Source organism: Aulonocara stuartgranti (genome assembly GCF_965226115.1).
Source record: "Aulonocara stuartgranti genome assembly, chromosome: 3".
In the NCBI taxonomy this organism is placed as follows: Eukaryota; Metazoa; Chordata; class Actinopteri; order Cichliformes; family Cichlidae; genus Aulonocara; species Aulonocara stuartgranti.
In genome coordinates, this window is record NC_138941.1 from 35,175,588 (window position 1) to 35,201,753 (window position 26,166).

General features: G+C 43.0%; 1 protein-coding gene across 1 annotated transcript in view; it reads right to left on the bottom strand.

Moving 5' to 3' along the window:
- Positions 1-3,226: 3,226 nt before the first annotated feature.
- The window catches only part of LOC309703383 (glucosidase 2 subunit beta-like), a 174,231-nt gene continuing 151,291 nt past the window's right edge, over positions 3,227-26,166 (bottom strand). The window contains exons 14-15 of the mRNA XM_082528168.1: positions 7,399-7,498; positions 3,227-3,935 (exon numbers count right to left, since the gene is read on the bottom strand). Coding sequence (XP_082384294.1) covers positions 3,798-3,935; positions 7,399-7,498 — 238 coding nt within the window. The 3' untranslated portion in view covers positions 3,227-3,797. The remainder of the gene's footprint in view (positions 3,936-7,398; positions 7,499-26,166) is intronic.

Below are 26,166 nucleotides of genomic sequence, written 5' to 3' on the forward strand. Positions count from 1 at the left end.
ACACACAAATACGCCCACACTCAACTGGAAAGACTTTCCATCCCTGCCCCTTCATGTGCAAATGTGCTGAATGGAGGTGTGTAAGTATGTGCTAGCAAGTGTCTGTGTGTGCTCAGCTTCCCTACTGAGTCCTTCCCACTACTCCCTCCTTCCCTTTTCTGATCTGCTGCAGCACATCATTGGCTGTTCGGCTATAAAAAAAAAAAAAAAACAGTACAGAAACACACAGTGCTAGCTTTTTTTCCTTTTTTTAATAACTGTCCATTTAAACCGCAATCTTCCAATGTGTTTCCCACCCACGCTGTGTGGGGTGAAGCACGCAAGTAATTTACCACATGATGATCATTCAGCAAAGTGGGGAGTTGTTAATACCCTGCAGATTGTCAAATCTGTTCCTTTGTGAGAACAGGTTTTATCCGTGGAAAAGTTCTTGATGACACCCAATCACATGATCACCATATGGCGATGCCGCAATATAAAGTTTTTCTCCAGATGCCAGAAATGAAATGTTGACTCCTGCAGTAGCAGACAGAGGGCTGCTCTTGACACTGTCTGGGTGATTGGCAGTATTTCCAGCTGCTGCCAGACTTGGGAGCCTGTGAAGGCTGAATGTTGTTATGCTGACATCAGCTTTGGCATCTGTTGCATATTTGAAGTAAGGGAACAGATTAAAATCCTCAAACACTGTGTTGTTTCCTGGAGATTGTAGGGACACACAGTGGATTATCCATCCATCCTATTTTATCCAGTTGAGGGTCACAGTGGGGCTGGAGCCTTTCCAGGTGTGATGGGGCGAGAGGTGGACAAATCATGTTTTTGGTCTTTGGGAAGTACTCAGTGCCCCAGCAGGTGGATTCGAACCCATGATCTTGCTATGAGCTGATGGTGCTAGCTATTGTAACACCATGCCAACCATTAATGTTTTGATATTCTCTTTTTATGGCCAGTTTAGCTGATCATTTAATTTGGCTTTTTGAGGCTAAGGAGAATACAATAATTTTACTGTGAGCTGTCAGATTGAGCTGTATTAACATAATGTGTTTAGTTCCACTCTGAATGCAGAGTGTGCATATGTGTGTTACATATTTTACTGGCTTTGAGAAGTTCTGGCAGAAATGTCCTTTGTCTGACTTGTTTTGCACCTTCAATAAAATTGACAGCTATTCTGAAAACTGAAGCTGAAAGCAAATAGTTTGATTCGCCATCAACCAGTGTGTGCAGATGGGAGCCGACGCCGGATAAATAAAAAGCAACAGTCCCTGGGCTACAGAGCCTGAGGCTATTGCATTGCTAGCAGGCAAACAGCCACCTAGCTGCCCCAGCAGGGTAGGAATATATCAGGCAGCCTATTGGATACCTGACAGCTGATTTAGCTCCCCCTTAATGAGCAGAGGGCTCCGCTGCAGAAACTCCACAATCTGTTACATAACAACATCACAGACAGCACACCCTGTACGATGCAGACCGCTGAGGACGGTGGACTCCTTTGAAAACGAGCCGCGCTACGTTCAGTAAAAAAAATAAATCCTACGATAATAAATGAAAATGTAAATATACAGAAAGATGTGTGGCTAATGTAATAAATGCAGTTGGAGAATATACTCCTGTGTGTTTAAGAAATGAGTTTTCAAGTGAGCCAGTTAGGAGGAAAAAAAAACATAGCGATGCCACTATTTTTATTGGCAAGGTTTTTTATTATGTTTTATGATTATGTCAGTCTTCAGTTAAAAAAATACTGGAATGTACACTGCTTGGAGGATATGGCTGACTTCAGTTCATTGTTCATACTGAGTAGAAACTGTAGCCAATAATTATTTAAATCACCTCTTAATACTTTCTTAAATATTGACTTCCACACTCGTTGGAGGCAACGCTAATCTGTAAAAACTGTTTTGTACTCACTGAACTTGGACTGGACCTCTTTTGTTCTCATGTTTTTGTGGTTAGAAACATTCCAGCATTGTAAAAATAGATGGTTGGCAAACGGTTGCTGGAGGTTGCTTGCTGTCGCTAGGCAAAAATGGCAACAAAGAGGTGCACGGTGCTGCAACTAAAACCACCTCACAATTTATTGGGTCGCTGTGGTCGCCAGCAGCATGGAAGATACCGACTTGGTTGCAAACACACAACTATTTGCTAGTTGGTACTGACACTATGAAATGTGCAACACAAAGTGGAAACGGAGACTGTTTGCCTTTATGTCAAAGTTGAAATGTGCTGGTTTCGGCAGAAAGGCACAACTTTTACTTTGAAAGTGAAGAGTTTCCATTTTTAGTTTGTGCATCCAAAGATACGTACACGGGTATTTTTGTAAACTGAGATTTTCTGTTTTTGTTTACATGTAAAAATAAAAAACGAAGTCAAAAGCTGTCAAGGACATAACAAAGCAACAGGTGGTGGTATAATCCTAACTGTGTAGAAAGGTTGGCCAATCAGAAGTCTAGAAGAGGAAACAAAGATGGAGTCTTTCTAAATGGAGGGGCAGTAACTGTGTGTGTATATGTAAGAGTGTAAAAACTGCAGATAGTAAGATTAACAGCAACAGTGTTTTGTTCATATCCGCCAATGTAGAAATTCATCTCATGTACGCACAGCGTCATCATAAAAGGCGCACACCTTTGACGTAGCGTGACTAAATCTCAGTTTTCCTCGTCCACAAGTAAACGCAAAAAACGAGTTTTCTAAAATCTCAATCCTGGCAGGAATTTATAAAAATCTCGGTCTTCAGTGATCGAAAACGCCGTTTACGTGTGGACGAAAGGCCCAAATGCATAGAAACAGCTGTTTTCAAAAATACTTGCATACATGTGGACGTAGTCCAAGTTTCGCTACCGCTTGGCAAGTAGTTGGTGAGTGTTTGTAAACAAGTTGGTGTCCACCAAAGCAAATGTGGAATACACAATCTTCTATAAGTGATCAGAGGTTGCTCGGAGGTTGCCAACCAGTCTCTAGGCCTGTGTGACTGAAGCCTATAAGAGCTGGGTATTGTTGGTTTCAGGAGTAGTAAGATACATTTATTGGGAACTGTTTTCATCTGTGGAACGACACACATTTGGTACTGAATTGTTACAGTAAAGGGACTATAAATTATAAAGTACATGTTTACTGCAATGAGGAAAAATGTCAACCAGAGCGACAACTCTTGTTTTTTTTTGTTTTGTAGTTTTCACAGAATCATTTAGCTTTATGCTAAACTGCACCAGGAAACGGCTGAACATGCAGCTCCTTCTGGGAAGATCATCTGATTTATTTATAAGTTTCATTTGCTCAACATAAGAAACATACAACATATCCTCGATGTTAAGGAAGGCTATTTTTATAAGGCAGTCATTATAATGAAGAGCAAGGACACAGTCCTTTTATTTGTGCATATTACTGAGCAGTTATTTAAAACGGCAATTACATTAGCAGAAATGTGTTTAGACCCTACAATAGATTGGGTTTCACTTTCTCCCATTATTTACACAGTAATATTGCTTATTGCTGAGCATTGAGTGCAAACACTTACAGGGAATACACAGTAATGTTGAACACGTTGCGTTAACTAAATCATTCAGTAAATGCTCTATTTAGATATTAAAGTGTAACAGCAAGAAAGCAGCACTGTAACAATCAATGGAAACTAAAGTGGCTACTGAAAACCAGACTCTGACCTTAGCCAGACTGCCTTGGAAGTATATATGTTCTGACAACACAGATGTCAGAGGGGACCCTCAGGACCCCAGCCTGTCACCGCGGGCCAGCAGAAGAGAGGAAGGGGTCCAAGTTATTCTGGGCTAGGCCAGTAAGGGAATGGGTCACAGTTCACTGTGTATACCCTGCTGCTTTAGCACCGGCTGACAGGCCACAGGAGTCTGAAAGTCCATGATGTACTGGCATTTGCTGGGCTCTTTCACTGATCGCAAGGCTGTCTCCGTTCCGCATGTCAGTGTGACCTAGAAAAGCACAAAGAAAGAGAAGTTGAGGTTGAGAAGAGCCATTGTTAGCCTGAGTCAAGAGCCGTGGCAGTTTGATCACACAAAGGGAGCTGATTAAAGTTGACCTGCCACTTGTTTTACAACTTCTCTTAAAGTTTTGCGAAGAAGTGGGGCTTGCTACAAATGACAAAATTATACAGAAGGAACCGCTGACTTGTTGTGACTTTGCGTGAAGCAAAGTGTTTCTGTGAGTAAGAGCGAGCGTGGATTTATGGGACACCGCCGCTGTCGTCCCCGCGAGCGAACAGGACAGGGGGAGGATGCGATTACTGCTGTCACGACTTTAATAGGTGACTTTGACGCCCCCTGCAAGAGAGCGGAGGGGAAAACAACTTCTTTTACTTGGGAGTGGTTTCCATGGCAACCCCTCTCATCATTCAGCACCCTGAACAGACAATCCCTTTGGCGAACAAAAGCACCTGAAGAGGCAGAGATGGGAACCTGGCAGGTATTGTTGTGCAGAAGTTTCAGGCTAGTAGAAGTGGTGATTTGGCTTTGTCCCGTAGGGAGACTAAAATAGTCTTTTGTTATGTCACTTAGTATCTTGTTGCACTGAGATATTAAGTGGGTGTGCGCTGCTTGATGAGACAAAGTCTTTTCTGTCACGCTTGTCCATGAGTATTAGCGGTCTGGTTTTAATTTGCAGGTGAAGGAGCGATAGCTCAGTCTTGGTGGCGATTTATCCTTTGATACACTACATGTAATAATGTAAGACAGCAGTAGTAGAAAACACATCTTACGAGGAAGTGTGGAAGAATTGGTTGATTAACAGGCAGTTATGCAGCACTGTGGGAAATCCAGATCCATGGATTTTAGACTTTGGCCCATAAAAGGGACCACAGAGCAAGACAGATCGGATTCTGCATTAATTGTCTGGAAGCCCCTAAACCGTACATTTTACAGTGACGCCACAACACGTGATTAGTCACCGGGGCAGCTATAGCTCAGGACGTAGAGCAGGTTATCGATCAAATGAAGGTTTGGTGGTTCGATCCCTCGCTGCTCCAGTCTGCATACCGATGTATTCTTCATCATATGCTATGACTTGTTTTGGTCAGCTAGTTCTCCTCTGTGGGGATATGACCCTTGAAAGTTTTACAGTTTTCTTCACTGAAAACTTTCCTCGGTGAATGTAAAGCTTACAGCTAGGGCCAGAACCAGGTGACCCTAAACTATCCCTATGGTATGCTGCAGGTAGGCTGGTGGGGGCTGCTGATCATGCACTGAGCATTTCTTCTTCACTCCCCATATGTTTTTACATCACTGCTGCTTCTCATTAAATGTTTTCTCTCTACCACAGCTTGTTTTGCCCAGTCTCCCTGTGCTCTGAACCCTCAATTGAATGGGTTGCAGTTTCTAACAGAGATTAAATGTGTTATTCAGCCCTGAAAATGTCAGCGCTGTACTTACGAGTGCTCAAAAATGCTGAGAAAAATAAGTCAAATAAAAGCACTAAAATTTCAAACCATGCTTAAGTACATGCAGGGCCTGTAATCTGCAAAAGCTTCATAGTATGAAAGTTAAATTTTGCAAACTCCCATTAAATATACTAAAAATATTATTCTGGAGGAAAAACACCCTCTGTGCTTTTCCTTTTTGATAAAACTCATAGTTAGAGCTGGATCGGGTGACCCTGAATCCTTACTGTAGTTTTGCTGCAATAAGCCTGGACTGCTAGGAGCTTCCCATGATGCACTGGTTCTTCTTCAGTCACTGTGTTTATACACCACTCTGGATTTAATCATTAGTGTTTATTAATCTCTGGCTTTTTCCTACAGTGTGTCTTTTGTCCTGGCTCCCTCTTCTCCTCCCCAACCAGTTGGGGCAGATAGCCGCCCCTCCCTGACCCTGGTTCTGCCAGAGGTCACGGGGGTCATGTGATTGTCAGGGTTTTTGTCTATATTATTGTAGGGTCTTTGCCTTATAATATAAATAGCCTTGAGGTGACTGCTGTTGTGTTCTTGTTGGCTTAGGTTTTCTCTTCAAACTCTTAAAACAAGTGGTTTGGTCACCTGTTCAGGGGTTTATTACCCACGTATTTAGCAACGCTAACCCACACTCAGAGTTCAGCAGTTCATTCTGTGACTACAATACTGTCAAAATCACAGTCAGTGCCGCAAAAAGCAGATCGCAAATGTAATAATCTGGAATTATCCATGAATGAGTCAATGAACGGAGCTGGTTTAGATCCGGCTGTGGTAGCTGTAGCTCGTGCTTAATGACCACCGACACAGAATTAATAACTGAAAGAGTTGAGTTCACCTTTCCCCACAGACACACAAGATAAACTGTGCACCGCTTGAATTTGGATTACCCCAATATCCACCAGCAAAACAATACATCACTGGCGCCTCTTCTCCAGCATACATGATGGTACGCTGCAATGAAAGAGTGTGCTACCCAAAGCTGAGGTTCAGCCTTTCAAATATAATGAGCGTCTACTTCTGACAAGACTTTATTTATGCCGTCTGCGCAGAGTTAGGGGGTCGTATCAAAGGACTTCAATTTAGTGTTTTCAAAGGGGGGCCTGGATGGCATGAGTACATGCATTTGCAAATGACATTTATTGGACTGATTTGAAGAGGGGGCCAGGCACAGAAAACCAGATGATTAAATGTCCTTTATTTTTAACTGAGCAAATTTCTCACACACAAATGCAAATGGATGTCATAAAGACTGGCTGAGAGAGGGCATGATGCTGGGAATATGTCGAAGAGGAGAATGCTGCAGAAGAATGCAAACGGAGCAGCAACATTAACCATGAAAACCAGTGCAGACTGACAAAGAGTGTGCGTGTCGGGGGGGTAAGTCACTTTCAATCACTTGGCTCTGGACATAACATATTTTTGCCAGGCTGCTGAGCACGCCATGAGGACTGATTGACTCGATCCTGATTGTTGAAATGCTCATGCCCGGGATGAGGCAGACCGGGACACAGATCTCATTTTATTTCCTGGTTAACAGAAGGAGCTCAGTTTGCCTGTTTCCTTTAGTTTTCTCTTAGTGCAGTGTCCATTTACCCCGCTCTGACTTGGCGTCGAGTCAAGTGTTCATCTTGTTGCTTTCCCTAGAACTACAATAAGATTTGCAGCCTTGCCTGCATGTGCAGGGTGGTAGCTCTGCTCCTGGTACCCTGCTTATAAAACAAGAGGAAACATTAGTGTAATTACTAAATTATTCTCCAACTGAATTCAAATAAAATAGGCTCTCTATCCCATCTTTTATTTTGGGTGGAGTTATAATGAGTTGTGCACAGCCTTCATCCTTCCATCTGCTTGTCTGACAGTCTGTCAGTGAGTGCGTATACCATTTGTTCATTTGAATATCTGTTATTCATGTCTGCCTCTTGGTGCTCTCATTACTGTAAGAGGGTTTGGGCTGTAAAGGATGATTAAAGATATATACAGTTTGTTGTGCTTACTGTAGTACTGCGTGAACCTCCTTGCCAGCAGGGCTCTCCATTCTCATAGACCATCTGACTGTAGTGGTTCTTTGGCTTTCCTGTCCACATCCCCCACATCCTGAAAAATGTTAAAAATGAAATGACGTAAGACATAATATATGTTATTTTACTTACAGGTACAGTGTGTAAAATTTCACCACTAGATGTCAGTGCATCGCCGATTGCATTCAACAGAGTTCTGTTTGCTTTCTCCTTCAAATTTAAGTGCATTATCGTCGTTACGGTGGCTGCTGCAGGACAAACATGTTTTAGTCAGCCGAGAGAGAGAATTATTTAGATTGTACCCCATGTATCCAACAGGCACAACGTGTAAAAACACATTTTTAGTACAAACTATATTTGAATAATATCAACACTTTACAATAAATCGGGAATTTAAAAAAACATCAATTAAATATTTTGCAGTATTTTATGTTTTCACCCTCCCGAGCAGTGATGGGAATAACGACGTTACTTTTTTCAGTAACGAGTAATCTAACTTATTACTATCGTTACAACGCCGTTACCGTTACTAACTAGAAAATGCGGTGCAGTTGCGTTACTGTTTTTCAACAAACAGACGGCTGAAGCTGTGTTCAGCTTACTGCACCTTATATCAGTTGCACGGAAGTCGCTGTAAGTAATCTGGGCGCTACAGCTTTAAGCAGCTGCGCGCGCTCCCGCGGACGGTAATCACGATCACGATCACTGCCCCCTTAGCCTGGAGCTAAGGGGGCAAAACAATCACATGAGTGCTGCTGTTGGACTGAGGAAGAATAAAGTAGTCATGGTAAGCCAATCACATGACCACTTCAAGATGACAAAGCAACAAGGTGATATATACCAGTTTTTAAATTGTGTTGATAGGCCACGTCGGGAGATTTGGCTGTTTAGGAAGAGCGGGAAGTTTTAGGGGTGACGGCAAGAGAGAGAGAGAGCGAGTGGACAGAAATATTCGGAGTGGCACAAATAATTTGTGGCATCTTATTGAATGCAGAACAGCTGATTATCTAAATAGTTTGAAATGGTTATTAAAAAAAGAGGGTAAAAGGTGAATGGCTGCAAATAACTTTGTTTACAAAACTTGTGCATATGATTTTAAAATTGACAATTTCTATTAGTTAGTTATAGTTATAAAATATGATTCAATAAACATATTTGTGGTTGTTACAGTGAAAAATAGAACTTTTTCTACTCAGATTTTAAGTTTTTGTCTGATTTTAGATCAATTGTGTTAATACAGTACGTCAACATGAAAACATAACTGTAAATTCAGACACGTGAGGTTGTGCTGAAAAGAATGATACCAAACAAAGCAAAGTAAATAGTTTTTAAAGGTGAAATGTGGAGGGAAAATCAAAAGTAGTTAAAAATGGCCAATTATACCCTGGACCCCAGAGGGTTAGACTTTTTTTTTTAAGTAACACAATAGTTACTTTTCAAGTAATTAATTACTTTTAGAATCTTGTAACAGTTACTAACTCAGTTACTTTTTTGAAGAAGTAACTTGCAACTATAATTAATTACCTTTTCAAAGTAACTTGCCCAACACTGCTCCCGAGTCTACAGCTTTGGCCACTGCTCATCAGTAGTGACTGTATTCCAATAATAAAGAGTCTGGATCCACCACAGAGTCTACTGCTTCCTAGGTAGGCTGTCAGTCCACTGTTTACCTCAGCTGCCTATGCCGGGTCAAAAACAGCCGTGTCTATAATGATTGATACGACTCAATGAGTCAGTGACGCTTACTTCTGTCTGATGATATTGATACTGAAGATATCGTGGGCTTTTCTGTCAGTAAGCGCTGCTGTTATTGTCGCTGTTAGCTAGCGTTGCTGAAACGGTTTTTGAAATGGATCTAACGCTGGATCTTAGTGAATGATGCTTGGTAAACTTAGCTGGCTGCTGTTTAGTCAGCTTGCTTTTCAGCTGTCCAGAGATGGGAGGGTCACAGGAGTAATCTGATTTATCTAATTTGGTAATAAGCACATTTTTTGTGTTAGAACTCGAACTTCAGTTCAGGAGATGAGGCCTGAGGTGAAGAGGAAGAGGTTGACATTTTGATGCCAGTGACGTTGTCTTTTTCCTTCGTGTTTTTCCTTCTTTGGCGAAGCGGACCTCTTCTCCATAAAAGTAAAACACAAGTAAGATTCCTCATATTTTGAAGGTTCAGTGAATGTTCCTCCACTACAAGTGGACACCTTCGAGTTCCCCTCTGCATTTCGAATATTACATATTTGACCACCTCTAGTCACATAGGTAAAACACAAATGGGTGGAAGGGCAATGTCCACCTCGGCCACTGTGTTCAAGATGACGGGGCAACATGACAGCGTCTTCAAAAGAGCGCCCACTTGTATGTATTTTTAATAGATGTTTTTGAGAACACATCAATTAATTAAACACTAATCAATGTATATTTGAATATAATATTATTTTTTCTATTAAATAACCTAAAAAAACGACTTAATGCACCTTTAAGTTTGTGCATGTGTGTCTTAAAAATGGTCTTTTAAGAGTTAACCAGGACCAACTCCGCCAAAAAAAACACAACTTTTTTCCTTTTTTGTGAACACCACTCAGTTGGCTTATTGAAAAACACTTTCTCTCAGCGAAAATAAAAAGCTGGCAAGATGGGCAGCCTGGCAGTGCCCTTGTTTGGTTCCTGGCACAGGCAATCACATCCCCTCTCCTGTTCAACAATGGAGGGGAAATATTAATTACCGTTTTGTCAGAATTAATACTGTGTGCAGGAGGGAAGGAGAAGAGGAAAACAGAGAAGCCTATCTCGAATGAGGCTGTGCCTGCCCAGTGCTAGCTAATTACATTCTCACCAAACATTTCAAGGGGAGTTATGAAAACCAAAGCAAACCAGGGTGCCAGTGGACTCCATCCAACACAGTAGTGACAGATGCCATTTCATTATGTTTTTACTGGCTAACTTCCTCTGATCTTTTGTTGAGCTCGAGCAGCTTCTTTGAGGTGGTGTCAACTGTAGCGGCGCTGGTGGTAAGCACTGATTTTTTAAAAAAAAGATTGTAATCCTGTTGAGGGGGTGGAGGGGGAATCTCGGTGCATGACTGACTGAAGATTTTATTGAAATATGTCTTGCTCTGATCTCTTGCCTTCTTGTTCCAGCTAGGAACTATTTTCCTGTCAAGACAAAGCACGAGTAATAGAATCAATCTTTGCCTCACTTTCCGGAAAACACACAGCAAATGGGGAAAAATAAACCTGCAGCCCCTCCCCCCTCTAATGGCTTGTTGGTCTTCTATTAATCAGCCAAGATAAAGAGCTGCAAAAAGCTATAAATTCAAAGTATTGTTTTAATTTGCACAAGTGCATCTGTCACCAATCCTGTCACAAGGACCCAGCCCTTGATCAATGTGCTTGCACTGACGCAGGGGATTAACATAGCAAGAGCTGCTCTGAGTATTGCGTTTAGTATTATGAAGGCTAATCTGCTTTATTTCATGACCTATTATAATATTTTTATTGGTGGTCCTAATTGATCTCAGTAGGATATTACGCTGACAGCTTGACATTGAGTAAAGTGCATTGCTCTTAAGCTCAACAACAACAAAAATTTGTTAGTTTTTTCGTTTTTGACCCAAGTTACCATAAATCTTAAACGACACACATGAAATAATAATAATTGTTATTATAGTCATAATGAGAGGCTGTAAACAAATAAAGGACTCTCTATTCTGGGTGTTTAAGTTGTTTCCAAGAAACAAACCTTTGACCTTGACAAGAGAAAATATGGAGTGATCTGATTTCAAAAACACTCTCCTGCTCGTACGGACACACGGCCGTCTTCAGGTCCCCGAGTGTGACTTTTCTGCTCTCCTTGATGCGCATGGCTTATTTAAGACGCCCGAACGGGTCAGTCGAAGGTGAATTGCTCACACAAGTGGGAGCCGGCTCGGGACCGAGCGCCTCGCCTGTTTCCTTCGAGCCTGTTTGATTGGGTTTTAGCACTCAGTTAGCATCAGGAGGCCCTCGAATGGATTGCTGTCAGGGCCGGCAGACATGCCAAGTGGAGAAAGCGACAGCGCTCCTGCTCTCGTTGCGAGTTGACCGGCGATCCCTTGCGCATCACTTCTGCGCCGGCTCATCCATCGCGACCTCCTCCAGCCCCCCAACCCCCCTAACACGCACACACAGCTCATTCCCTCGCCTCACCTTCTTTCACTTCCTTCCTTAATCTCCATTCTCACTCTGTCAGCTCTCTCGTGCCCCAGGAGGCGGCATAGGCCCCCGTCAATTAGGCTTGAGTTATTGCTGAGATATAGCCAACACAATCCAGTGTTCCAGTCGGGAGATGGAATCTTATTGACAGATCATTCCCCGTAATAATACCTACTCGCAGTCGGTATTGGCAGGCCGTTTTATAAAGCCATTCCACACTTATCAACAGACTAGTGCACTGCCAGGTGTTCACACCTGTGTAAAGAAGCTTAATTTCAAGACACCAGGGTGCATAAACATTACTATATGTTACTCTGACCCCGTGACAGACAATATAGCTGAACCCAAATGTGCAAATTGACCCCTCTGGCTCAGTGACAACTTCATTTTCTCATCCAATTTGTCACAGTTTGGCTTTAAGCTGCAGCCATGACACAAATCATGCTCGCTCACACTTGTAGCAGCAGGGTCAGTCTCCTTAAATGATCTGCTTTACTATATGTATTTTCTTGTTGGCTGATCTACTGCACCTGTTTGAACAGAGCTACAGAGATTCCAAACATTACTATTCAAACAGCGACGAGAAACAAACAAAAAAACCAGACGTCTTTTTCTGGTTTTAGAAGAATAGCGTGGATGAACATATTTTGAGTATGTAAATAGATTAGCGCTGCCAGCAGAGGGTAGAAATCCATTTCCAACCACAGGAAACGAGGGTCCACAAAGCCAGACTTCCTTTTTAATGATTAATGATGGAAGATATTGAAGCCATGCTCTTTTTCAGGCTTAAAACGTCCACAATCTTATTTCCAGATATCTGCGTTACAATCCTTTCTTTGTCTGGCCTCTCTTAATGCTATAAAAGGCACCTTCCATCAAAGATAAACCTGTAATAGCAGCGTATCCGGCCAGCTAAAACTATTATCCATACATCTAGTTTGCATTGCTGGTGAGATGGTAAGCCTCGGAGAATCCAGACATGCCTCTTACCCGTGCACATTAGGGAGCCAATTTCATTTAATTTGGTCTCCACTAAGGTGTGATATCTATTGATATACTGAAAAGCAGGTGGAGTTGTGATTTCATTTAATCCAGTGCCCACAAACAGACCTGCTGTGTGTGTTTATATGTATATATTAGAAACGATGGGGGTGGGACTACAATATGTTGTTGATTATCCAAACTGTCACTTCAGGAATTTGAAACAATACTTTATAGCTGTCAGAGCAGTTTGTTTTTTTTGTTTTAATATATATAATCTAATCCTCATGAAGAGTAATTAGCATTAAAAGAGCTGATTAGGCCCCTTTTCTTCTTCTGATAATGACTTGAGCTGATATAAGCTCCTCTTATTTCTCAAAAATGATGTGGTCGCCAGCGATTCTGTTTTAAACTTCATCGCAGTGCTAATCCGTATGCCTCGAGTGATAAATCCCGAAGATCCACGGCTAATCTCGCTCAACAGTGACAGGAGAGTTACCCCCTCTGATACAGCCACAAATCAGCCTTTCAGAAGCAATTATCATTTTGGACAACTCTACTCTGGTGCTGAAACACCCTGCAGATACCGAGCGGGAGGAGAATCTGGGCCAGAAGTGTATTTTTGCATGCCTTAATGGGCATGTCGGTGTGTGACCAGGCCTTCACTGGAGAGGACCATCAGGAAGAGAAGACCACGGTGGCCTCTTTTAGAATCTTTCCTCAACTATTTTTGCCTACAGAGGTTTCTTTGTATCTATGTAGACATTAGAAAGCTGAAGTCAGTGACACGAAGCATCAACCAATGCATTAAAACCAAACTACCTGCATAGAGTATATGCATTCATTAAACATCCTTCACATACAGTTAAATGAAAAAGAAAGTAACCCTCCTTCTCTATCGCGACATACGTGAAACTTTAATCATAACATGTTACATCATTATTAAGGCAGTGTAGGATCATCTTGACAGAGAACCGAAAAAAAGGCAGAAACAACAACAAGTTGTGTGAAGGTGCGGTCATACTAAATAGAGACTTTTAGAATTCTGTTTTTGTCTACCCATCCATCCATTCGCTTCCGCTTATCCTTTTCAGCCTATCCCAGCTGTCTTATGGCGAGAATCGGGGTACACTTGGAGAGGTCGCAGGGCTAACATATAGACGGAGACAACCAATCGCACTCACATTCACTCCCCCATTCATACTTATGGGCAATTTAGTGTTTCCAATTAACCTAACCCCACTAAGTGCATGTCTTTGGACTGTGGGAGGAAGTACCCGGGGAGAACCCACACAGTCATACAAAGGACGCATGCTTAAATACCATTGGTTATAACAGTTAAAGGGCACATAGTGCAAGTTTCCAGCAAATGACTAAAACCAAATTCAACAGTCGGTTAAATCTCTCGTTAGACTCTCCAGTTTAGACTTTACTTTGATAAGTGGAAGTTCAATCACTTTTTTTCTCTTAAGACAAAATAAGTATGAGTTTTCAATAAAAAACTCATACTGGTATTCTTCAAAATGCAATCCTCTCTTCTACAAATGGCTTTCATGTGAGCGCCGTGATTAAACATGATGACTTTCACTACCGACAGAACGAGAAAGTCTTGATTGAATCTGCAGTGTTTCAGAATGAAGAGTATTTAATGACCACGTGCTTGAAGCCACAAATATTCGCGGCTATTTTAGGTTCTCACTGGGCTTAGTCGAGGTTAGTGAAAGATTGTAGTTCATTAAAAACAAAGTGAACACAAAGACACCTAAAAAAGGACGTGTTTACTTTTACATTTACTCAAAGGACAAGCTACAAAAACGCAGCAGAGACATTAAACAATCAGGTAGCAATTACATCTCACTGCAAGCGTGTCTGGCAACAAGAAACAGTCGAATTAAAACACAACCGTCACGCCAATTTACCGACAGATAAACGGCTTCAGAGGCGACTCCCATCAGTTTCTGTTACAGAGAGCATCGACATCAAGCCCGCTCCTTCAGAAGCGCTCTATTCATTTGCAGCCATGAAGCGACAGGAACTGTCACATCAGATATGCCAGCTCAGCGTCAAATTACTCATAAAAACTTCTTCAACAACCGGCTCCTTACACTGAATCCTCACCACCTGCAGTACTAATGAAATACAGTACCTATGTTAAGATGGTGTAATGTCTGCGCTTATTACTGTCACCTTCCCACTGTAGCATCCACTCATTAGCTGCCGCAGCAAATGAATTATACCTCACAGCTATGCTTTTTGCTGCTTTAACACGGGGTCTGGAGCAGCACGTTAGTCCCCTCACTATGCAGTTAATGCCGTAATCATTTACAGCATGAGAGGGGCCAGGGCACCGGCAGGTAGAGAGAGTAATTTGGACGCTGGTGGTTTAATTTGGATTTTGCGAAACGGCGCCATAAAATGGAAAAGAGGGGAAAAAGAAAAGGTTTCATCTCGTAGCAAAGCAGCAGAAGCAGCAGCAGGCATTGCTATAACCTTTACTTCCTCATGTCAGGTCACCAATCAGAGAGCAGCCTTCTGAGATGAGCCCATGCACTGTCATTACTGTGCCAGTCACTGACACTCCTCTCACCCTCCGACCACCCACGGTGCCCAGCACCTTAATAAATAATTCATAGGCAAAGGAACATGTGAAGGGCACATGCTCAGTCAGGGCTTTGCTTTCCATTTGTTTCACATGACTGACACACAAAGAAGACACATTGCCTTTTTTCAAGCATATTTGCGATGCAAGTTTTCAGAACCGGACTGAGATGCATCGTTACGCGTAACGGCGTACGAACGAACTCACCTTCAGCACGCGGGCTACGTGAAGACACGCTTCTTTGTTCTGCCGCACACTTCTCCTAAGGTGGAGCGCGCTGACCCACGTCATCGCTGTGGAATTGTAAAACACGACAGGCGCGGCGAGTTGCGTTTTGCATTCGCCGCACAGACGGCACGCCGAGGCCATTTTATGCGCGGTTATGAAGCAGAGTCGGGGTGCATATTTCATCAACACCTCCTGACAGATATGAATCAGGGCTGATGTCAAACCCAAATCAGTATTCTGTTAACAGCTCACTTGTGCCTCATTAACGACTGGGCTAGATGTTGCCATGACTACCCAGCAGAAAGGCCATCGGGGGTTCACAGTGTCAGCTCCCCACTCCCCATCACTTTAACCCTCTCCTCAGACACACAAGAGTCATTACCCCTTGATAGCGCGTGGGCTGTTAAGTGCAGGGACCATATATCATAAAAACATTAGGAACAGATATATATATTTATATATAGGTCTTTCATTTCTTATATCAGTGAGGGTGTTATATAAATGAATTCCTGTATCTGCCTGGCTGTCAGAGTGGGCTGCACTAGTGTACTATTGTATGATCCTGCGGGCTGCCATGTTTCCAGGTAAAGAGGGCCCCTCTCCTCACTAATGGCACTCCAGGGAATGACCTTGACAGCTTGAAAACGAGCACATTAAGTAGAACACTTAAATGTATAATTATGCACTTGTTCCAGTGGAACTGTCGCTGCTCTGTAGGTTAAATCATTATGGCTTAGATAAGATGAAACAAATAAATAATTAAAATAAATACTTTTTTTTTTACCCGCTCTCTCTCTCTCTCTCTCCCCCACAACTGCCTATCAAAACAATTAAGGGATTGGCTTTGATATGAACACATGAAAGGGAGCATCCCTGCACTCATTAAGTGAGCGCATAAAAATATAGAAGAGCGGAGCAACAAACAGTCATTAGTCTTTTTGCCACGCGTGGATATGCAGCGCGCCTACTTTCCACGTGACGGGTCGACTATTATGCATTAACGCTGAACTCGCTTGCAACAAGAAACTTTGCAAATAATTTAAAAAAAAGGGGAAATATTAGCTCTAGAAAAAGGTGAGAGTTCTTCAAAAGGATCGGCCTGCTGTAAATATAACCCAGGTGCGATGTCGAGCGTACGGAGACACTGTAATGCTGCTAAGTTCTAACAATAAACAAGTTATATTTGCTCGCATATAAGCGAACCACCTGCAGCAGCACGGTGGGTGTTGAAGGACTAAACACTATGCCATAACATTAGTCAGAAAATATCGTTTTATGCATAATGCCAAGTCTATATCGAGCCAAAATTTAAGAGGGAATCCGCGACTTGAACGAAGCAAAGCGGCTGAAAGGCCGTTTTTATAAGAGTTATTTGTGTTTATTAGTCTGTGGCGACAATGTGTGTTTGTGCTGTACGGATATCCTATTGATCTAGCCCACCCACTGCCTCCCAAAATTAAACTGTTGATGTAAGCAACACAATTTGTAACAATGCAAATTATACAAAATTTAATCTTGGGGAAAGCAGCCTTTACAGTTTACACTGGGTTCAGTACTGCCAAAGGGCTGGAGCTGTGAAACTGCTGCATTTATAATAATGTTGATTCATTTTTGTTGTCCTCCATATATACATACAGAGAGAGAGAGTATGTCTAGGTGGAGGCTTAAAAATTCCCATGAGACCTAGCCAGTTAAATGTCACCAGTTCAACAGAACAAGGACATGGGTGAGCTGAGGGGCCGTGGCAGTGGGAAAGAGAGTGAATATTGAGTGCGTTAAACATATAAACAGCATCTTAAACCCATTAACGTCAAGTGTATCATATTTGGTAGATGAGTTTTTGTGAGCGTTGAGACCTCTACATCATCAGTGTGATTTTTTTCCCCACATAAAATGTAAATAAAGAGTACAATAAAGCAGTAAATGTAGTAGAAATGATTATTTTTAAATACACATTTTCAGTTGGTTGAATAAAGACAAGTTTCAAAAAATTAGACTTTTCTGTCTAATATTTCATGGTTCTGGCTTTGCGTGGCCATGAGGATGTGTGTGGTTATTATAGATGTGGAGGATGTAGGTTATGTCTATGTGCATGCTGCTCCTCTGCAGCCTTTTTGTTGGAGGTAACGTTAAAAATTCAACTAGAGTCACTAAAATTCTGAATCCTAACATTTCTCACGAACACGTTACACAGATTTGTGAAATCTTTAAAAAAAAAAAAACTTTCCAAAAAATCAGCTAATAGCACCCTGAAAATGACACATTATTAGATCATATTTTCATTCGTAGCCACCAATCCAAGTAAGGTTATTTCGTCGGGAGACGACGATGTGCATCGCTCCTGTCTCGGGTCGATGTTCAGTTGCTTTGTGCTCATTTGTAATCTGCTAGTGCTCAAGTGGTTTTACAGTAATAATCTTAAAACTCCCTCATGATTGCTGTGCAATGAAATGGCCACCTATCGAGATAATTAGCGACGGTGCTTTTCTCCTGTTTATGCGTGTGCAGCGCTGCAGAAAACTACGAGTGAATAGTAATCAATCTAAAAATGAGAACGGAGCGATATGTTTTCCATCAGGACCTCATTCCTTTCTAATGCTTCTAAAAAGACGTGGCGCTTTTCAGCTGTATTCATGAAGAACTGACTCTTATCGATCCACTGAGCATGTTTCATATTACCATGGTCGTATGAAAAGAGTGGCCTCTCCTTTCTTAGGTTTGTGCTAATAAATTTGCTCAAACTAGTGCCTGAAGGCATTTGAATAGCTGCATTTTTTTTGTCAGTATCTGGGAAGATTTTCCTCCATAACGTTCTGGTGATCTTTTGTGTGGTCATGTGGTCAACATGGGGTCACGTAAGTGAGCCTAGCCACAGGTGTGAGAAAACGCTAGCCCGAGAAAACGCCACTCTGGAAGCGGCATACGTACGTCTGCCGCATACCGGCACAAACAGCCACCCTATTTGTATTTTTCACGGTGGCCAGCACATCCCACTCTCTCTGGGGTTGCTCTGCGCTGTCATTTCAACTGCCTGGCTCCTTCGCAGTGGGCATACACAGTCATTCACTGTGGTTTCAATGTTGCTAGGCTACCTCACTTCTCCACTGTTTTCTGTTTGAAAATCTACTGTTCAATAAAGCAGTTCAAGGGAGACCTGTGGGTTTGAATACTGAGCGATATGAACCAGCAGGAGTAACTGACAACACTAATAGCCTTTTTTTTTCTCTTCCCCCCGTTTCACAATACTCTTTCTTTTTCTCCCTTGACTCGATAGCACACTAGCACAATCTGCGCCTACCTCTACAGCCCATGCATCGGCTTCAATCATAATATTCATATAGTGCAACATTTATAACCTTTCCTTATTACATTTCTCTATTTTGAAAGTGTGAGCCTGAGTCATAGGTGTGGTGTAAATCTTCCCTTTGTAGTCTTCCACTGTTCTTTTATGGCTTGTCTGCTTATAGTCGCCCAGCAGCGTGTCTAGGAGTTATTATTATTCTTGTTTTGTCTATCCTGTTTTCAGCTTTGGATGTTGGGCGCATTCCAAGCTTGGACTGTCAAACACAGCGTGTTTCCAAGGGCAAAGGGTGAGCAAGCAAGCTGCTCGCCGGCCCCTGCAATGCTTTTTTGTTCCCTCCCTCCTCGTGTGCTTTCAATGATGATGAGTGTAGAGCGGTCTGACCCCGGCACAATAGAAGGCCCAGCTCCTTGAACTTTGCGGGGCAACATACGCTGGCCCCCATGACCCTGACTGCGTGGCCACCTGATTTCCCCGGAGTCCCAAAACAAAAACTCATTGGATGACCCCTCGACTGATCCCGTCCTCCTTCGCAGATACATTTAAATCATCCCATCCTCCTCTGTCTGCAGGAAAACGCATCTTTATTAATAAGACACCGTCACTCCCTTAATGCATTTTCTTCCTCTTTTGGTTTTGTGTGGCCACACGTTTCAAATCTTTACTAGGATTTGTGGTTTTTTTTACATTGTTTAGAATCTTTTGGTGCAAATTGTTTAATGTTAAGAAATTAGTTTGTGTTTGTTGGTACCACTACAGCTCAATCTGTTTCCGTGTGGTTAGCCTAGTGCGAGTTTAAAGGCACCTTCATAAATATTTCTGATTTATTACAGCCTGACATTGTGATGACGGCATACCTTCCAGAGATGGGTTTTCTGTAACTGTTGTGGATATAAAGAAAAACAGGGGGGTTTAAACATTAGGCTAACTGCTTAAATGTTGACAAAGCACTTTGTGGAAACTCTTTTAAAAGTTAAATATGTTTAATGCAGTAAAAGGCTAAAGCTTGAAGGAATCTTTGGTCCTGATTCCAGTTTTATCAGCAGCATGAAATTAGAAAACAACAAAAGAAGCTGCTAGTTTCCCAAATCCATTTTAATTTTTATATCGTCAAATAACAACAAAAATCGCCTCGTGTCACTTTATACTTTATACTTTATACTCTACAATAATAGAGAGACAGAAGCTGAACAATGAGATGACCCCTTATAAGGAAGCACTAGGTAACAGTGGGAAGGAAAAACTCCCTTTTAACAGGAAGAAACCTCCGGTAGAACCAGGGAGGGGCAGCCGCCTGGAGCAGTGGGGCAGACTGACTTAAAAATGGTAAATGAACTTAATTAGCGCCTTTCTACTCAATTTGAGCGCTCAAAGCACATTCTACTACGAGTCTGATTCACCCCGTCACATTATTTGATCTGCTATCTAACAAACGCACTCAGATAAACGTACTCAGTCCACTCAGGGTTCGGTATCTTGCCCACGGATACTTCGACACATGGATCAATCCACCGACCTTCATATAGGTAGATAACCTGCTGACCACCTGAGGCACCAAATAGCTCATCACTGAGGGAAAACTAAACTACCTGGTTTACTTAGGCCTCAGTGACACAGGCCCAGAGCCTGTGAGTGAGAGTGTCTCAGACTGCTTGCACACATCTTCTGTGCTCAGTATAGATGACTTCTGCAATCTGCTAATGACCACAGCAATCACTAAGAGATTTTTGGTGCAGAACCCGCAACTACTCGCCAACTGGTTGGGAATACGCAATTTTCAATCAATCAATCAATCTTTATTTATAAAGCACTTTTCATACAGAAAAAATGTAGCACAAAGTGCTTTACATAGTTAAAAGCAGCCCACCCCACCCTCCAACTCACTCCCCACACTCTCAATACACATATATCCCCCCACCCCCACCCACACACACATACACACACGCGCACACTTAAAGAGTAAAAATTGGGCTGGGCTCGCATGAGCCAAGTGAGGAAACATTATAACAGAGAGCCATCTGCACCGGGAGCCGGTCACAGACCGCAGCCTCCGGGCTGGGCACACAGCAGGAGGGAGGCCAAGGAGCCCCCCAGCCAGGCTGAGAGGACCCCAGAGACCAGCAGCCATGGTCAATAACAGCCCCGGTGCAGAGAGCGCCCTCCGAGGAAACACTGGAGATATGACGCAATACGATATATACAGGGTAAAATGATAAAATAAATAAGAACAGGATACAATATAAATATAAATAGAGTAAGAAGATTAAAAAATGAATAAGAATAAAATCAAAAAAATATTAGGTAAATCCTAAATTAATAATAGAATAACAGGATAGAATAAATAAGCATAAAAAATAAATAAACGCTAAGTAAAAGCTAAATTAAAAAGGTGGGTCTTGAGCCTGTTCTTAAAAACATGTACGTTCTCTGCGGCCCTGAGCTCCTCCGGCAGGCTGTTCCACAGACGAGGACCATACCACTGAAAAGCTGCCTCTCCGTGAGTATGTGTCCTGACTTTAGGGACAATCAAAAGGCCAGTACCAGAGGACCTCAGGGTCCGCGAGGGTTCGTATGGTAAAAGCAGATCTGAGAGATAAGAAGGCCCAAGACCATTAAGACATTTAAAAACCAATAAAAGAACTTTAAAATCGATCCTGAAACACACGGGGAGCCAGTGCAGCGATTCTAAAACCGGTGTAATGTGGGCCCGCCCTCTGGTCTTCGTCAGCACACGAGCTGCCGAGTTTTGCAAGAGTTGTAAAGTTGAAATATTCTTCTTAGGAAGACCAGAGAGCAGGGCATTACAGTAATCAATGCGACTGGTAATAAAAGCATGCATCAGCATCTCCGTGTTGGCCCGAGAGAGAATAGGGCGGACTCTGGCTATATTTTTTAGATGATAAAATCCAATTTTGGTTACATGTTTAACATGTGGGATAAAACCAAGCTCAGAGTCAAAAATAACACCCAGATTTTTCACTTGTAGTGAAGGACATAGTGAAAATGCCTCTAATTTAGACAAGAGTTTCTCTCTCTGAGCCTCAGGACCGACAATTAAAACTTCAGTTTTGTCCTGGTTAAGCTGTAAAAAGTTTTCTGCCATCCAAGATCTTATATCCAAGATACAGTTAAAAAGGGCATCCATTGGTCTGGTGTCATCAGGAGACACGGAGATGTACAGCTGCGTGTCATCAGCGTAACTGTGGAAGTTCACTCCATGCCTCCTGATGACACCACCAAGAGGGAGCATATACAAATTAAAAAGTACAGGGCCTAGAACCGACCCTTGAGGCACACCACATGTCATTTTATGGATCTTAGAGGAGCATGTATCCATACTCACCATAAAAGATCTGTCAGAGAGATAGGAAGTGAACCAGTTGTGTACAGCACCAGAGAGGCCCACCATGTGTTTTAGTCTGTTTAAAAGAATAGCGTGGTCTACTGTATCAAAGGCTGCGCTTAGATCCAGTAGCACCAGGACTGAGAGCTTTTGGGCGTCCCAGTTACATCTAAGATCATTTAAAACCTTTAGGAGAGCCGTCTCTGTGCTGTGGTTCACCCTAAATCCAGACTGGAATATCTCCAGGATCTGTCTATCATTGAGAAAATCAGTAATCTGAGTAAAAACAAGTTTTTCTAAGACTTTACTTAAAAATGGTAAGTTGGATACAGGTCTGTAGTTATTAAAATCATTACAATCCAAATTGCTCTTCTTCAGAAGGGGCCTCACCACCGCCGTTTTAAAGGCAGCAGGGAAGACACCCAACTGAAGAGAGCAATTCATCATGTATAAAAGCTCAGCCTCAAAAAATCCATAAAGTGTTTTAAAGAGTGAAGAAGGGATTGGATCTAAAAGACATGTGGTGGGTCTCACTGTGGAGAAAACCTTCTGAAAGTTCTCAGCATTAACCAGGACAAAGCTGTCCAGTGTCTCCTCAGGTACAATCGAGCCCTCAGATGTGTTTACAATCATATCGCGATTAGATAAAATATCAGATCTGATGGCGCTGATTTTTCCCCTGAAGTTGTCTGCAAACTGCTCACAGAGTGAGTCTATGGGGTTTCTTTGGGAGCTGTTAAAATCAGGGTTAAATAAATGATCTATGGTGGAAAAGAGGACCTTGGGATTATTTTTGTTAATACTGATTATTTTGGCGAAGTATGAATTTCTTGACTTCCTTAATGTATTATTGTACATTTTAAGTTGCTCGCAAAATATTTGATGGTTGATTGCATTTTTAGTTTTCCTCCACCTCCTTTCTGCTGCCCTGCAATTCCTTTTGAGTTTTTTGACTTCTTCGTTTCTCCAGGGTGATACGTGTTTTACGTTAATCTTTTTGGTGGTGAGTGGAGCAACGGAGTCAAGGCTTTTCTTCAGTTTGCTGTTAAAATGATTAAAAATCAAATCGCAGGGTGCAGGTAAAATCACAGGGGGGCATTCGTCTAAAACCCTGGTAAAATTTGCAGCCACTTCAGAGGTTAGATAGCGCCTCCTCACAGTTCGCACCGAGGTCTTCCGCTGAATAAAACCGGTGATGTTAAAAAACACACAGTAGTGGTCAGAGACAGCCAAGTCAACAACAGAGGACACGCTGGTGGACAGCCCATGGGTGATGACCAGGTCCAGAGTGTGTCCTCTGTGAGTCGGCTGCGTGACGTGCTGGGTAAAATCCAAACAGTGAAGAATGTTTAAGAATTATTTTGATGCAGGGTCAGAAGGATTATCTATGTGCAGGTTAAAATCACCGGTTAAAATTATCATGTTATATTTTGAGTGTATGTTTGTTAAAAATTCTGAGAATTCCTTGATAAAAGCAGCGCTGTCTTTAGGTGGTCTATAAATTGTGACAGATAAAACTGGAGGGCTGCTGAAAACAATAGTGTGGAATTCGAAAGTGGTAAAATGATCAAATAAAATGTGTTTGGTGGTGAGTGTGTTGTTGGTTAAAGATGCAGTCCCACCACCTCTCTTACCACTTCTAATAGAAAAAGAGAAAGTAAAATTTGGTGGGGAGGCCTCAGTGAGAACAACTGGTGCATCCGAACCCAGCCATGTTTCAGTTAAAAATAAACAGTCACATTTATTATCTAAAATTAAATCATTAATAATAAAAGACTTGTTCAACAGAGAGTGGACATTTAAAAGTGCCATACTGATTGAGACTGGTGGATTTTTGACAATAGAGTTGAATGGATGTTGATATTTTTGAAGAGGCCGGAGGTTATTAATGTTTTTGGAGTTACTGGATTTATGATAATTCTGTTGCTCTCTGTTTGTGATTATGACGGGTTTTGTGTTGACTGTGGGAGAGAGAGGTCCTAGTCCAGAGTTTTGTGTATTACTGTTAAAAGTGGAACAAATATAGGAGCTGGGACCAGGGGAACATCAGTCAGTGGCAGACAGTGGCGATGTGCGGGAGTGCTGTACGCCAAATGCCAAATTGGCGGACAGCAAACGGCGTCCCCAGGCGTTGAGGTGGAGCCCGTCTGCCCCAAAAAGATGCCTCCTCTCCCAGAAGGCATCAAAGTTGTTAATAAAACCCACGCCGTGGGAGATACAGGCAGAGGAAAGCCAGGTGTTAAGGCTGAGCAGCCGGCTGAAACGGCCTATCCCTCTGCCACAGGTGGGGGTGGGCCCAGAGATAAAAGCACTCACCTGCAACTGACCAAGGAGGCTGAAGAGTTCGAGGAAGTCCAACTTCAGCAGCTCAGATTGCTGTTTGGGGATGTCATTGGTGCCGATGTGGATGATGAGCCGGTTGGCCTGTGGGTGGGATGCCAGAATGTTGGGAATTCTGTCCACTATGTCAACAACAGTGGCTCCCGGGAACGACAGCGTGAGCGCCCCCCTTATCCGCACGTTCCTGACGATGGAATCCCCGAGGACCAGCGTGGAGAGAGGAAGTGCCACCGGGGGCTGTTGGCCATCTGAGACGCCCGCGCCGCGACACCGGGGGTGTTCAGATGGAGATGCGCCAGCCGGACTCCCAGGTAGCCGCGCCGTGGGTCCTCTTCTCCGAGGAGCCGGGGTAAAGCACAGCTCTCTGCGGTGAGTTTGCACCACAGCGTCGGGTTGCCCGCCGCGGCTCCGGGGGCGTAGTGGTGGAGATGGCGCAGACCTCAGCGACACAGCGGGATGGCGAGGGCTAGCGGTCAGAGGAGGAAAGTCCACAGGATCCAGGACATTGAATTTATTCTCCAATACTACCGCACCGGAGGGGTGAGGGTGCGAGAGACGGATCCTCCTGCCCCCTCTGCAGCCACCGCGCGTCTCAACCATGGTCCATGGCGCTGGTTGGAGTGGAGTGGAGCTGACCAGAGCCTTGGGTCTGGCCCCTAGCTGAAACCAGGAGTTCTCGTCCTTGGCAGAAGCACCAGCGACGCAAGTTGAGAGCCTGTGTTGACTGTTGGCGGGATCTTGGGACACATCAGCTGGATGGTGCACTGTGTCGGCTAGCTCAGCGCTAGTAGCGGTGGTTTGAGCTTTGCCAAGGAGGATCGTGTCAAGTTCGCATTCAGCCCCCTGGATTTGGTATAGCGTGGATATCCTTTGTTCCAGCTCGATCACTTTTCGGCTCAGGTTGATGCAGCTTTCACAGCTGGATGTTGAGGTAAGTGGTGCCATTCCGGAATCTCGTACCGGCGACAGCGTCAAAAACAAAAACAGACACTGCCACTTTAGCTTACGTTAGCTAAAAAGTCAGTCACACTGCGCTTTACCGGACATGTATTTATTGTATAACACGTTATATAATTTGTCTACTGGTCGAATAAATAGCTTGCTGGCAAGGTGGCGGTGTTTAATCCTGTATTTTCCCCCGTGACCCGTGCGACTGGGGCCTTGGGTCAGCACTAACTGGATGACACAGCAGGACAATAACCTTAAACATTAAAGCAACTCTAGCACACAATTATTTTCAACAAAGAAAATCTGTGTTTTGGAGCGGTCCAGTCAGAGCCCAGACATCCAGCCATTCACACCAGACACACTAAGAATATGGCTAAACTGAAGCAGTTCTCTAAGGAAGAACGGTCCAAATTTCCTCCCACGTTGTAAGGAGTGATCTCAATACCACATTGGCTTTTTGGAAATTAATGTGACATGCTGGTGACAATATGATCAATGTTCTGTTTGTTAACACAGTATTAATTCTCTGCATGTGGTGTTTCTCCATCAAACAAATTGTAACGGCAGTGCTTGCAATACCTCACATAAGCACAGAGGTAGCAAGAGATCTGCCCGCGTGCGTCTCTGTTTGGACTTTTCCAGAAGCATTTAGCAGCTCTGCATTTGCTGTCTTGTCAATGTACCTAGCATGTCTGCCCTTTGAGGAGGAGGGCGGGGGTGGGTACCGCGGGGACATTATGAAGATGGACGACGCTGTCACGTTGGGATAGTGTTTGTAGCAATGCAAGCATTTTCTCCTATTCTATTATCATTATCA